Here is a 14,501-nt window from a genome sequence, read left to right as displayed (position 1 = left end):
TGTTGCCCAGAGAATTCTGGAAGGTCTTCTCAGAGTCATCACAGAGAATCCTGTGAGATTCAGAGTCTACTTTACAGGCTCATCACTGGAATCAGGTGAAAAGATGGTTTATCAAACCCCAAATACTAACAAATGTGTTAATATTATTGTGATGCCATGGAGAAGCCTGACAGTCGGACATCTGTCTTTTTTCCTGAATCCATATTGAATTTATCAGGCTTCCAATTTGTCTTTGCCTTCTTAATCATTCATGGGCAAATGGAGTCTCATGAATTTCACATTGAAAACTGTTGGATGCTGTGTGCTCACCCCCTTGGGAACAGAGGTAACAGAGAAGACAATGTGTTCTGTCCCTTCAGGTGGTCCTCTGCTTTACGAGAACATCACGTTTGTCTATAACTCAGAGCAGCTGAACGGGACACAGCGGGTTCTCCTGGATAACGTCCTGTCGGAAGAACAGTGCCGGGAGCTCCACAGCGTGGCCAGTGTGAGGACCAGAGAGGGAGGGGAGCCTGATATTGGGCTGGCCTGGCATGAGCCCTGGAGTTGTCTGGTCCTGGGCTCACTTGGAGTCAGGAACCAGATCTGAAATACCACTTTCTTTAGGACAGGGACATTGACTGTGGGAGCATTTTCATAGCCTTGTTTGGAATTATCTTACTTTTGTCTAGATCTGGACACAGAATGGATCTGGGGTAGTTAGTGGCTTCATACCTAGAACAAGACCCATTCAGCACATGCCCTGGCAACCATATAAAGTCACTGGGAGAATCTCTTTATTTTAATCGATAATAAACAAATATATTAATCATTTATATTCTACCCATTTCTACAAAAAGTGATATTTTGTAAGGAAAATGTAGAGTTAAGTTTAAATAAAGATATCTCTTTTGATTGGAAGAATTAATGATACCAGCATCATGGTACAAAATAGGGATGGTTCTGAGTATTGACTTTGGTCCTTAGCTTCTTGGCAGTCAAGGAAAAAAATGGAGACCTGATTAATTCATAGTTGTTATTAATAAAGCATCTTCTTGTGTATTGCTTCCAGGGAATCATGCTCGTTGGTGATGGATACAGAGGGAAAACTTCACCCCATACACCCAATGAAAAGTTTGAAGGTGCCACTGTCCTGAAAGCACTCAAGGTACAGTCATAGCTTCTTTTGGGCTTGGGTTCCTAAGTGTCAACCCAGGGCCTTCTGTTTTAGATCCCTTCATGTAGTCACCAATTTATCAAACTTTATATCTCATCAACTTGCAACTGACAGATAATATACAACACCCCTGTCTTCAGGGAGCTCCTGGTCCAATGGTGAAATCATACTGAACCACGTGATTATCCTGTACCTCAACAGGCATCATTGGGGAGAAAGAGGAAAGTTCTCTAAAGGAGAGAGGATGAAGAGATTAGCTTTCAGTGTTCCCTCTGTGATTAGGAAGGGTGACTTTCAATGGCTCATTTTACTAACCCAAATCCACAAGCATGTAATCGTATTCCCACTAGTCAACGCAGACATGCCATCCCTCTGTTGCCTTACTGAAACCTGGTGTCTGTTTTTCTCAAGTCTTCCAATCAACCCAGTGCTATTTAGTGTTCTTATTTTTCTTCAGTTTGGTTATGAAGGCCGAGTCCCACTGAAGAGTGCCCGTCTGTTTTATGACATCAGCGAGAAGGCTCGAAAGATTGTAGAATCCTATTTCATGCTGAACTCAACCCTGTATTTTTCCTATACACACATGGTCTGCCGAACAGCCCTGTCTGGTAAGATTCCAGAGTGTGAACTTGTTCTCTTCCACCCACAGTGACATGAGAAAGAAAACAATGTAACACAAAGCTCTATTACATTTTAGACTAATGGTTTAGCAAAGTTCCAAATTCCTAAAACAGAAGAAGCTTGCTAATCCTTATTTTTCCCTTCCTTCTTTTACTCCTTTTTGTTCACCTAAAGTTCCAAACGACCATTGCTCTGCCTATCTTTCAAGTCCATTTAAGCAAGTAGCTTAAAGTCACACAGAGAAATACTTTTCTGCTTTAGGCTTTACCTTCCAGGGAATCAGGAACCTGGAAATCACGGTCCCCCTTTGCATCCAAAAGCATTAAGTAGAAGCATGGAAGATGAAGGGATTGTTGAAAGATATGTTCTTAAAAAGGCAGAGACTGCCTCACTCCTTGCTGTCATTATTTTGTCCCTAGATCTTCTCTTCCACACCCTCCTGAGTAGGAGGGAAGGGACAGTGTCATAGGAGAAGACTTTAAGACTTTAACATATGAACTTTCAGCTGGATCTTTTTTTTTTTTTTTTTTTTTTTACATTTTAATTTCACCCCTCCCCTTTTTCTGCCCTACATGAAGTACAACCCATGGAATGCAGGGCAATTCAATTATGTATGTTTATGTCAGGAAACTTTTATAGCAGAACAGGCAGATGTGACTTGCCCAAGGTTTTACATCAAGTTTGCACCAAACCAAGACCAGTCTCTTGACTGCCTATCTGGTTCTTAAATCTATCTGGGTCTACTTATGTCTCCAAAAATTTCCAAAAAGCACCAGCGATAGGAGAAGACAGTCCGGTTGTCAGCTCTGCTGTTAGAGGTTACTGCTCTCCTGCCATTTTCTCCTTCCATTTTCTGGCAGGTCAGCAGGAGAGAAGAACTGACCTCAGTCATCCCATCCATGCTGACAATTGCCTGTTGGATCCTGAGGCCAATGAATGCTGGAAGGAGCCTCCCGCCTACACATTCCGGGACTACAGGTACAACCAGCACAAGCTTCTAAAGCAAGCTTCTGCCCAACAGTTATCAAAAACCCATGGAAACTAGAAAACTGATCTGTTTTGCTTGTCATCATATCCATCTCTGTGAGGCAGAGATTCTCAAATAAGCTCCCGAAGCAGCTGCCACAACCAGGAAGCGACGTGATCATCTCATATTTTTGCCACCAAATTCCAAGCACGTTTTGTTGCATCTTAATCCACAACGTGCCCATTTTGTTTTAATGTAAAAACTACAGGGTTTTTCTTTTGTTTTGTTTTGTTTATTTGATCGTTTGGCTTTCACCGAAACATATCCCTTGTCGTATGTATAGTTCAGTCTGAGAAGACAGGGATATGCTGTCTCAATGCACAAAGGGATCTTACAATGCCACTTACCTAGGTCAGCCTTTTATACATAAGAAACTGGAAAGTCAGAGGAAGAAATGGGATGTTATGTAAGTGTGTAAAGAGAATTGTCAGGAGTTACAGTCCTCGTGTATATAGTAGTGTGTTAATTATTAACTGCAGCGTGCTCCAGACAAAAACATTTCTTGAGCACCCCCTATCTTCAAGGCAAGACCACACCTCCTGGAGTTCTGTAGCTACTTAGGGGAAAAATGCATCCTTTAGAGTTACAAGCATAAAAGGGAAGAAGAGAGTTGTAAGTAGTGTGGGCAGGTGCAAAGGGGTAGATTAAATCTAGTTAGGTGTTCTTGGGAAAAAGTGAAATGTGAGTTGAAGTTTAAAATAGAATTAAAATTTTAGCATAAGTGAGACAAATAAATACTTCGGGGGTAGGGCCCAAACTATATCTGTCCTTACTTACTCTTTAGGGTTAGGAAAGTCGGTTATTTCAATGTCTAGTTCAAAAGAAACTTACCAATCAGGCTTGTCAGTTTACAACCATTTGTCAGTATTCTGTGATGATGCTTTTGTAAACATATAATAGTATACATTTTTTTCTTTTTTTTTTCTTATAGCGCTCTCCTATATATGAATGATGACTTTGAAGGAGGAGAATTCATATTCACTGAGATGGATGCCAAGACTGTGACTGTAAGTAAACCTATGCAGGCAAATTTATGTAGCATTTATCTCAATCTTGCCATTTTCCGAGGACTCACAGACTATTGGATTTCAAATATCTGAGCTTGAGAATTCAAGAGGTATAAAGGGGCCCAATAAATGTATACATCATAAAATGTTAGAAATGGAATCACCATCTGGGGTGCCTGGGTGGCTCAGTCAGTTGGGCATCTGACTTCAGCTCAGGTCATGATCTCACAGTTCATGAGTTCGAGCCTCGTGTCAGGCTCCATGCTGACAGCTCAGAGCCTGGAGCCTGCTTCAGATTCTTTGTCTCCCTCTCTCTCTGCCCCTCCCCTGTTCATGCTCTGTCTCCATCTGTCTCAAAAATAAATAAAAACATTTTAAAAAAATTTTAATAAAAAAAAGAAATGGAATCACCAATCATATATATTCTTTAAATTGCCCATCTGTAAAATGGACTAGAAGATATATATACACACATATATATATATATCATATATATTATATATACACACATATATATACTATATATATTATATATACATATATGTATATATATGTATATATAGTATACATATATAGTATACATATAGTATACATATATATGTATATAGATAGTATATATATTATATATATTAGTCTGATGGAAGCATAAAAACACCTATTTCTTTTTTTTAATTTTTTAATGTTTTATTTATTCTTGAGAGAGAGAGCATGAGTGAGGGAGTGGCCAAGAGAGAGGGAGACACAGAATCTGAAGCAGGCTCCAGGCTGACCTGTCAGCACAAAGCCCCACATGGGGCTTGAACTCACAAGCGGTGGGATCATGACCTGAGCCAAAGTCGGACGCTTAACCAACTGAGCCACCCAGGCTCCCCAAAAGACACCAATTTCTAAGTCATCCATGCCTAGGGCTAGACAAATGATTCTACAGAATAGCTTTCAAGCAACGTGGTGTTCTATATGCTTGGATTGAGCATTGGGCTCTAGACCTTTAGTTATCAAAATGTGTGTGTGTGTGTGTGTGTGTACACACACACATATGTATATATATGATTGACTGTAAGTAAACCTATACCTGAAAATTGATATATATATATATATATATATACATTCATACACTTTGGATGAGATTCTAAATACGCCTTCATAGGTAAAAATCAACAGTTAATTTCCATCACTGTCTTCCTAAGCAAATCAATGCCTCTGGAAAACCAGTCTACTGAGTTAATAGGCCATATAGCCAGCATCCTTTGGACTTTAAGCCAGAGCACATACACCATGGTAAGAAAACATGTTTTCCAAGGGAAGAGATAATTGAATTGTAAATGGATTATGTAAATGATATCTTTCTTCCATACAAAATCTAAATAGTTGAGGCATGTATCTGACAAACTTCAAGGATTTTGCATTATTCAAGCTGTTTCCACAACTTTTTCTGAATTTTAGTTTTTCCTTTCCTATTTTGTACCCTTTACTCATAGTGAAACATCCATATATCATTCATGGCATACCTACTGGGGTATAAGCAGATGAGGGGGAACCCTATGGAAATTGTGGTTAAGGTTGTCCAGAAACATTGGAATAATTAAGAAAAATTATTTCATACAGTTTCATGCAATGATGTATATCTAAAAGGCTATCATGACTCACACTTTTTTGTAACAGCTTAAGTATCAACAGAGTATTTTAATGCTTCATGATCTGGGAAATTAAATCAAAATTGATGATCCGGGTTGTTTATAATCCTGACACAAAATTATCTTTTTTTTTTTTTGAAAAGCTTCTGTGCAGAAAGCATTTGTTTTCTGAGCTCTGCTAACACTAAAACAAATTTTTAAATGCTTACATCTCACACAGTTGGAAAGAGCATCAGACAGGTGGTTGAAAAGATTTCTTTACTTCTCCTCCATCTAGTGGCCATATTTGGAAATGCGCAATGTTTGAAAGTAAGTGATGCCTGGACTACATACAATGTGAGAATCAGTCATTCATTAATTATCGAATGCAAGGTTAACTGTAATTCTGCCCTTTAAAAAAAAATTAATGTTTATTTACTTTGGACAGAGAGAGAGACAGAGCATGAGCAGGGGAGGGGCAGAGAGAGAGGGAGACACAGAATCCGAAGCAGGCTCCAGGCTCTGAGCTGTCAGCACAGAGCCCGACGTGGGGCTCGAACTCACAGACCGCAAGATCATGACCTGAGCCGAAGTTGGACACTCAACTGGCTGAGCCACACAGGCGCCCCTGTAATTCTGCCTTTTAAAGATGTGAAAGCAGATAATACTGCTGTTTAATGTAGCTATACTTTTAACAGAAAGTTGTAACTATTTTAAAAAGTACTGAATCTAACCACCACTACCCCCCAAAAAAGAAGAGAAATCGATTTAAACAATGTTTTGATTCAAAAGCTCCGGTTGACAGATTCATTTTCACAGATTAACTCTACTTCAGATGAACACATATGGTGGAGTTTTTAAGGCATTTTGTAAGTAATTAAAATTCTTAGGTAATCAGCCCAAATAAAGAGAAATGGATAGTGTTACTTTTCGTTTCTTTGACTCTGAAGGGAAAACTGAAGCAGAGAAATGGCCCAACTTAGGGCTTTATAAGGAAGAAAAGTCTTCTAAGTTTTTTACTTTGGAAAAGTCTGGGAACTGCATGAATAACTAAATGGTGGCTAAAGATTTACATCTACAAGCTCAACACAAAGGCTTCTCTGACTTTTAATCATCAGTTAGATGGAAAGCAAAAGGAATTTTCTTTTATCATACTTGGAAGATACATGGATTATTTTCAACAGCAGCATGTTTGTAAAACATGAGTATTTTGGGATTTGGGTTTCTCTGCAAGTTTGAAAGAGATGGAATTTAATAAGTTCTATTTGCTTCGTGAAAAGTTAAATTCAATATGAAACTGTGTGCCAAAAGTATGTTTACAGTCATCTAAATTTCTGAACATATTTTCCTGTAGAAGTAATGTCACAAATGAAAATTGTTTATTCCTTTACGTGGCTGATATATAACAGCTGACGCTCTCCATTTGATAAAATTAGTTGTAGAGACTTCTGTGAGCCTACACACCTATAATCAATTCCAAATGCTTCAGGCAGCTGATAGCTTCTTTTCCTACACTTTCCCAAGTTCTTCATGTATAAAAGTACTTTCAATTCATCCAATTCCATCAGGGAGAAAGCATTAAATTGTCCCCACACACTTTCTTCAATATTGTAAAATGTTACTGCTGACATTTGATAATTACACAGAAGCATTGGCAACCACGTGTGGTTGAGTGAATCCTTACCAGTGCCAGGGCACTAGCCACCCAGAAAACTGGAAACTAGATCTCAAAGCGGTGTGTCTACAAAGGCTTTCCACTGGACTTCATATGTTCCAAGTATCATTTATGTTGCTGTTTCTATGTGGAAATGTAAAACACATTCTTTCTCCAGAAAAATGAAATCAGGTTGATGCCAAGGGCACCAATACCTAGCAAACTCTCTAGATTTACCTCAGAAAAGTCACCTTGATGAAGCTGCATAAGGAATCAACTCTCTCGGGGCGACTGGGTGGCTCAGTCAGTTGAGTGTCCAACTTCGGCTCAGATCATGATCTCACAGTTTGTGAGTTTGAGCCTGATGTCGGGCTGGGCTCTGTGCTGACAGCTTGGAGCCTGGAGCCTGCTTCGGATTCTGTATCTCTCTCTCTCTCTGCCCCTCCTCTGCTCGCCTTCTCCCTCTCCCTCTATCTCTCTCTCCTCTCTCAAAATAAATATTAAAAAAAAATTTTAATGCATTTTAAGAAATCAACTCTCTCCAGGAAAAACAAATCACTCCTCAATTACTGTGAATAGAAGAGTAACCAGCAACTGCTTTTCTCTGCTCTCCCCTTTAACACACACACACACACACACACACACACACACACACACACACACACCTCAGACTTTCTGACTCCTTAATACACCTCCCTCCACCTTTTCATATGTAGGTTATAGTCTAGGGGTACCTGTGTTAGGTAGTATCCAAGGGATTCAGGAAGTTTTGCAAATATTCCTCCTGAAGCTGGCAGTGAAAAAATATAGCCTCCCATTTTAAGGTGAAGGAAACCAAAAGTTCTTCTAATGGGCATGTATTCAGAAAATAACTAGTTAAAATGAGCCCCTCTTATCCAATAGTAGAATGGTAACATTTTTTTCTTTTACTTTAATTTTTTAATGTTTTTTTTAATTTATTTTTGAGAGAGAGAGAGAGAGTGGAGGAGGGGCAGAGAGAGAGAGAGAGAGAGAGAGAGAGAGAGAGAGGGAGACACAGAATCTGAAGCAGGCTCCAGGCTCTGAGCTGTCAGCACAGAGGCCGATGTGGGGCTCGAACTCGTGAATCATGAGATCATGATCTGAGCCAATGTCAGACACTTAACTGACTGCTGAGTCACCCAGGCACCCCTACTTTACTTTTCTAAGCTGTAGTATGGAATGAGTAATGTTTCTGTGTTTCTCAAAAAAGAAAAATGAATTCTACTGACATCAGGCACTTCTTAAAATACAGAAGCAAGGCCCCTTATATTCTGTTGGTTAAGTTCACTCGATTTGGAGAGCCTGCTCATTTGATCTAACATTTAGGCTCCCCTAGCAATGTCCCTTTTCTCCCTACCCTCTTCTACTTAAACATTAGTGAACAGTTTCACCTGAGTGACGCACAAGCTTGGAAGGACTATGTCGATCATTTCAGAGCCCTGGAGGCCATGGACTAGGTCTCCTCAAGGGGTAGAGTGTTCTCATCACTGGAAGGATTAAAGCACGTGCTGAGGACCATTGGACAGGCATATTGTAATGACAATTAAAGCATCATATGAAATTAGACTTCCCTTTTAAAAATCTTTGTATTGTGAAAAGTTCACAAACCATTAATGTACAATTAAGGACAGAGGAGGAGCGCACCTGTGGAAAGCCTACCTAGATCAATAATAAAAATCTACCACACTCTAGATGTCCCCTTGATTTGTTTTTGTCATCCCACAATTCCACATATATGAAATAGACATCTACGTTATGCCAGATACTGTGCTAGCACTCAAGGCGGGGGTGGGGGGTGGGGGTAGGGGTGAGGAGGAATAAAAGAGACATTGTTTTCGTGGAGTTTGCTGGCCATAAGATAGCATGTATTGAACACTTGCTCTGTGCCATGGACTATGCCAGCCATTCTCCCTGAATAATTTTGTGACTCAATTAGATATTATTTTGAACTCATCTTTGCTTTATGGATGAGGAAATTGAACCAATCCATGTCTATTTCAACCCCAGGATTCCATTACTTTGATGCAAAACTTGACCTAAATAATCCCATAGAAGGGTAGAGAAAGGGGTCGTAGAATTCCCATGATACGGAATTGAGAGTCTAATTTTCACTTTCCTACTCAGGCCTCTATCAAACCAAAGTGTGGGCGCATGATCAGTTTCTCTTCCGGAGGAGAGAATCCGCATGGAGTGAAGGCAGTCACCAAGGGCCAGAGGTGTGCTGTGGCTCTGTGGTTTACCTTGGATCCACTTTATAGAGAATTGGTGAGTATGTGATCCACTCAGAAGGCCAATTAGATGCCCAAAGACCTGCTTCCTGGATTGGTTTCTCCGGAAAGTCGTTTCATTGTTCCATACCCATTAGGGATCTTAGAGATCATAAAAATCAATCAATCAACCAACCAGGTTATTACAGAGTCCTTTATTTCTGGTTTCCAACACTGCCTCTGTTTTCCAAGCAAGCTCAAATTTTCTTGTTCAGATCCATGACGAAGCAATTATACCTCTGATGCCTGTAGTGTGAGGTTGAGAGAAAGATGAGGGGCTTGGAAGGCATTTATTGACCAGATGGGTTCTAATAAGTGAATGTTTGTGGAAATAGACATCAGAGTGATAGCTGGCAGTCTCTAGTTAGTCTTGAGCTTAGTTACAAATTGTGGCTTCAGGGGAAAGGAACCGCTTTCTGCTGGGCACCAGAAAACTGATTTGTTTTCTCAACAAATCATTAAAAAGAGCACTGAATAATTTATGAGACACGTGTGGAAGATGATGAGTGAACCTGGAAGTGTATTATTATTTACTATTAACTTTAAACATTACCTATTAAAATATTATTATTACATTGGAAGGAGACAATCTGAATAAGGGACCGTGATCCCGTCCTTCTGGATGCCCTGACCAGAGGTAATAGTCTCTATCTGTGAGGCTTCAGAGGAATGAGACCAATGGGTAAAAGCCCATGAGAGGAAAATGTTGGCTCAACATAGGAATGACTTTCAAATTGTCACGACCTTTTGGTGGAGTCGCATGCTTCGGAAGCACCAAGCTCCTTGTCACTAACTGGCTCCAGCCCAAGCCTCGGCAATAGCTTGCCATGGGATGCTGAAATGGAAACAGAAACTTCGTAGTCTTCCATCCCCTCCAGCCCCGAGTACTGACAAGCTCTGAAATTCTAGTCTTTAAAATGGCATTCTGTCCAACTTTCTCTTTAGAGACCTTGCTTGGATCCACTTTAGTCAGAAACTGTTTAAAATTAATTCCTCTGCCTCATACTTTTTTGCCATCAAGTCTGACTCACACGGTTTTTAGGCCACGTTCTGTAAGCGTTCTTTCACATACTTCATTTACAGAAGATCTACTTTGTGCCCGGGAAACTCTGTTAGGGGCCCTGGGGGTGCAAGGGTGACAGAACATAGTCTGTGACCGTGAGGAGCTTGGAGAAGTCAACAAGGAAGTAGATCGAAGACAGCAGCGTGGGTTTTGTAGGGGGCATCAAGAAGCTTACTCCTGGCAGAGATGATAGCCATCAACCAGGCACTGAAAGGAAAAAGAGTGGTCCTGACAGGGTTGGGGGGCAGAGCACATAGTTCTGAAGACTACAAGGGGGCACCGAACAGTCTCCCTCAGGTGTGATTCTTTGCTCGTGCTTCTCCACTCCGAAATGCCAACACCGCCCCCCCCCCCCCCCCCGTCACTCCACTGCCACTAGACTCCTGCACCAGGGAATCTAGACAGATGAGTAGACAGGGAGGGTCGTATGTTATTGGAACATCATCACACTCCTTCCTTTCTTTAGTGTTCAATTGAACAGACATTCAGTCTGTTTCATTCCTGAGTATCCCAGCCCTCTCTTCCAAGATATTTTCTATCAAAATAAACTAATACAAAGAAAATTCTTGTGGCTCCTTCCTAATCCAGAGAGCTTTGGGAAACTTCTCCAGAACCCGGGCAGTAGCGGCATCTAGTGGTCACAGGAGGGAATGACCAGAACCTCTTGAGCAACTACTAGAAAATTTAGCTTAGGGGATTCTCAGGCTCTGCTCCGCACTGGAACCACCCGGAGAGCTTTACAAAACTACTGGCATCTGTCTTCCATCCTCAGACATTCTGGGGATCTGGGGATCATTTACTGTTACAGAATGTGATCTGAGTGTGGGGAGCTTTAAAACTCCCCCGGCAATTCTAACATGCAACAAAGTTTGAGAGTCCTGAGACTAAATCCCCGAGCAGGGAGAGCCTATGGAGGAGTCGTCAGAGCTTGCCGATTTCTGCACGTGCTCTAGATTGTTTTGAAGGTATCACTTCCCAAGAAGTGGATAGCATCATAAATTCTTAAGGATGTACAATATCAGAAGCTTCAGTTCCCTGTACACAGTTCCAGCTCACGAACTTCTTTCCGTTCAGGAGAGATATGATTTGGGATGTCTCTCGTGGCAGTCAGATTTGAGAGTCTGTGCCATTTTTGTACATCAGTTTGTTAAGCAGCAAGTTATTGTTTCCACGTTCATGAAGTAGCGCTCAGGCATCTTAGCATCACAGCGGTTTAGTGTCTGTTATTTACATTGGGTCCTTTGGGTTGACTTCATGTAAGCATCATTTTCAATTCGGAGGTCTTGAATGGAAAAAGGGCTTTGTTTTCAAGCCACCAAATAGTTTTCCCGTAACTTGCTGCGCAAGGCGTTGTGCTAGGGGCCAGCAATAGGCAACGTGGACTACATAAGACATACTCCTGTTTTCAAGGAGCTGGAGGTCAGAATGAAGATTGAGTGCAAGAGCTAAAGTAATTAAAACACCAGGTAAAGTTCAGTAAGAATTATTAGGGGCAGTTGCACATGTTAGGGGACATAAAGAGGAAACGAGAAAAGCTTCGTTGAAAAGATGGCATTTAGCATGCAGCTGAGAGAGACATACTTGAAACAGAGAAGGGACCCTTCATCCACTCATGTGTTTACTCATCAAATATAACGGAGCCCTTGCCAAATGTCAGTGGGTTTTCCGGGCACCTGAAATACAAGAATGACCAAAAAGACAAGCTCTCCTGCTTTCATGGCACTTAACTTCTAGTGGAAAAAGAAAATAAGGAAAAGAGGAAATAATTGAGAGATGTCCAGGTGGTGAGAAATGATGTGTGGAAGAGGGAGCAAGGTAACTGGTTTGAGAGTAAAGGGGAGGTGACAAATCGTGAGGGTGCTCCAGACAAGTGACATGTGAGTTGGCATCTGAGTGACAAGAAGAAGCCAACTGTGATAAAGATCCTGGGAAGAGTATTCCAGGTAGAGACCAGGTTGCAAAGGCCCAGAGATCAGAGGTGGCTTGGAGTGGTTAACACACCAAGAAATCCAGAGTGGCCAGAACATGGTAGGCAAATGCAAGATGGACAGTGGTCTGAAAAGGGGACACAGAGGAGGAGGAGTCAGACATGACAAACTAGTTAAGAATCCTGAATTCTATTCTAACTGGGGTGGGGAAGCCATGTGCCCTCCTCTGCTCCCCACTTACCCCCCAACCTAGGAAATTACAGAATAGGAAAGACATTGTCATACTCTAGTATGTACAGGAAAGGAAGCATCTGGCCTACATGTTGTGGGCTAGAATAGTGATAGAGAGGGTGAATGAACATGGAAGGCTGCAGGTGCCATTTGGAAGTATACCAACTGGGCCTGCTGACGGTTTGATGGATGGGGAAGGGAATGCCTAGGATATGATGGAAGCATCCAGAAATACCTTTAACCTAGACTAGGGCAAGGGATTTCTTGGAGAGTGCTGCATTCGGGGACTTTGAGGTAACTCAGGAAGTTACAGAACAAGGTGAGGTGAAAAGAGAAGGCAAGGAGAACCAATGAAGAGAGAAAGTTCTGACTCAGGCAACTCCTTATAAGCACATCAAGAAGATTGGGCCTGAAAATTCAAGTAAAAAGAACCGAAGTAAATGTTGTGAGCTGTGAACCAGATAGTGACAGGGTCCGAATTAAAGTGCAGAAGGCCCATTAGAAGCATGTGTGAGTGAGTGTGAAATGGGAATATGATTTGGAAGCTGAGTTCGATGAAGAGAGCCTAAACCTGTGGTTCTGAGGTGGGAGCAATTTTGCCTCCCAGGGCACATTCAGCAATGTCTAGAGACGGGAGGGAGGTGCTGCTGGGTACCTGGAGTGGGCAGAGGCCAGGGATGCTGCTAAACATTCTACAGGGCACAAGCCTACCACCACCACCAAAGAATCATCTGCTCCAAAATGTCAGGAGTGCCACAGTTGAGAAATCCTGCTCTAAACTAAGGCAGCAGTAATGTGCACTGAAAAGGAGTGGAAACAGGAGGTAGAACAGAGGGGAGTAGGTGATTTATCAGATCCAAGGAACCATGGCTGGGCTTTTAGGGCAAATGGTGAGAAGGGGCAGTCTTTACTGACAGAACTTGTGTGGAGGACCAGCATAGGTGTGTAGGGAAGAAAACACTGACTCCAGCCTGAACACTGGATTGAGAACTGAGTGGGAGACATCTATGGAACCACAAAGTAGAAAGGGTATGGATCAGTTGAATACACAAGACTTCTTGGCCAAAGAGAAATCTTGGAAAGTAACTGCTTAGGGCATGAGGCAGTCAGCAGAAGGCACCAGTCGAGGGACAGAGATGAGGTTTAGTCTTTAACTGGATCTAGCACCAATCTATGCACAGATGGATGCCTGGAAGTGTTTGGGAAGCACCTGCCACTGGGGCTGATTCTGATTCTTGTAATAGAAATGTGTAAATTCTCTTTTTTTGTAGGAGCGAATACAGGCCGATGAAGTGATCGCAATTCTGGATCAAGAACAACAAGGGAAGCATGAACTGAATATCAACCCCAAAGATGAGCTATAAAAATGAGGAAAGAAAAAGTTCTATCAGATATTTATTTAAATTGTTAATCTTATGAGAACCTTTTTATTTTTGTACAGAGCCATGGTATAAATTAACAGGTTAATCCGAGTCACCAGAGCCCCCTTTTGTTCTCGAGGATGCTTGCTTTGCCTCACTCCGTCTGTCTATCTTGGTTTTTCATCGGGTCATCAACCCTCCCCCACCCCAACCCCCACACATGTGCATACACACACGCACTCGTTTGTTGCACATGCGAAAGCTGAAGCAGAAAGAATAAGCGCATTCTTGGCGAAACTACACCTCTCATGCGTGCTCCAGTTCTAAAGTTAGCATGTGATTTGGACGCGAAGCCTTTCTGGCCCTGTGCCCTTGAGCAACACCCTCTCCCGGTCCTGGCAGCCATGAGCTGGAGTCTGAGGAGCCCCCAGTGGGGTCTGCACTGCCTCATGCGTCACTGATTGGCTCTGAAAAGCACGGCAGAAGACGGAGGGGAGGGCCCCAGCCTTCGCAGGGCCTTGGTGGAGTTAATTGGCTCTGGTATTTTCACCT

The 14,501-nt window shown here is 41.9% G+C and overlaps 1 protein-coding gene across 1 annotated transcript in view; it reads left to right on the top strand.

Moving 5' to 3' along the window:
- The window catches only part of P3H2 (prolyl 3-hydroxylase 2), a 146,378-nt gene extending 132,426 nt beyond the window's left edge, over positions 1-13,952 (top strand). The window contains exons 9-15 of the mRNA XM_047100281.1: positions 360-487; positions 1,052-1,147; positions 1,614-1,764; positions 2,638-2,755; positions 3,736-3,811; positions 9,224-9,364; positions 13,860-13,952. Coding sequence (XP_046956237.1) covers positions 360-487; positions 1,052-1,147; positions 1,614-1,764; positions 2,638-2,755; positions 3,736-3,811; positions 9,224-9,364; positions 13,860-13,952 — 803 coding nt within the window. The remainder of the gene's footprint in view (positions 1-359; positions 488-1,051; positions 1,148-1,613; positions 1,765-2,637; positions 2,756-3,735; positions 3,812-9,223; positions 9,365-13,859) is intronic.
- The last annotated feature ends 549 nt before the right edge of the window (positions 13,953-14,501 follow it).

This window comes from Lynx rufus, unplaced genomic scaffold, assembly GCF_022079265.1.
Source record: "Lynx rufus isolate CCGP_SWC_20201006 ecotype Redwood Valley unplaced genomic scaffold, mLynRuf1.p SCAF_5, whole genome shotgun sequence".
In the NCBI taxonomy this organism is placed as follows: Eukaryota; Metazoa; Chordata; class Mammalia; order Carnivora; family Felidae; genus Lynx; species Lynx rufus.
Note: the sequence above shows the minus strand (reverse complement) of the source record. Positions and strands in the feature narration are given on the sequence as shown.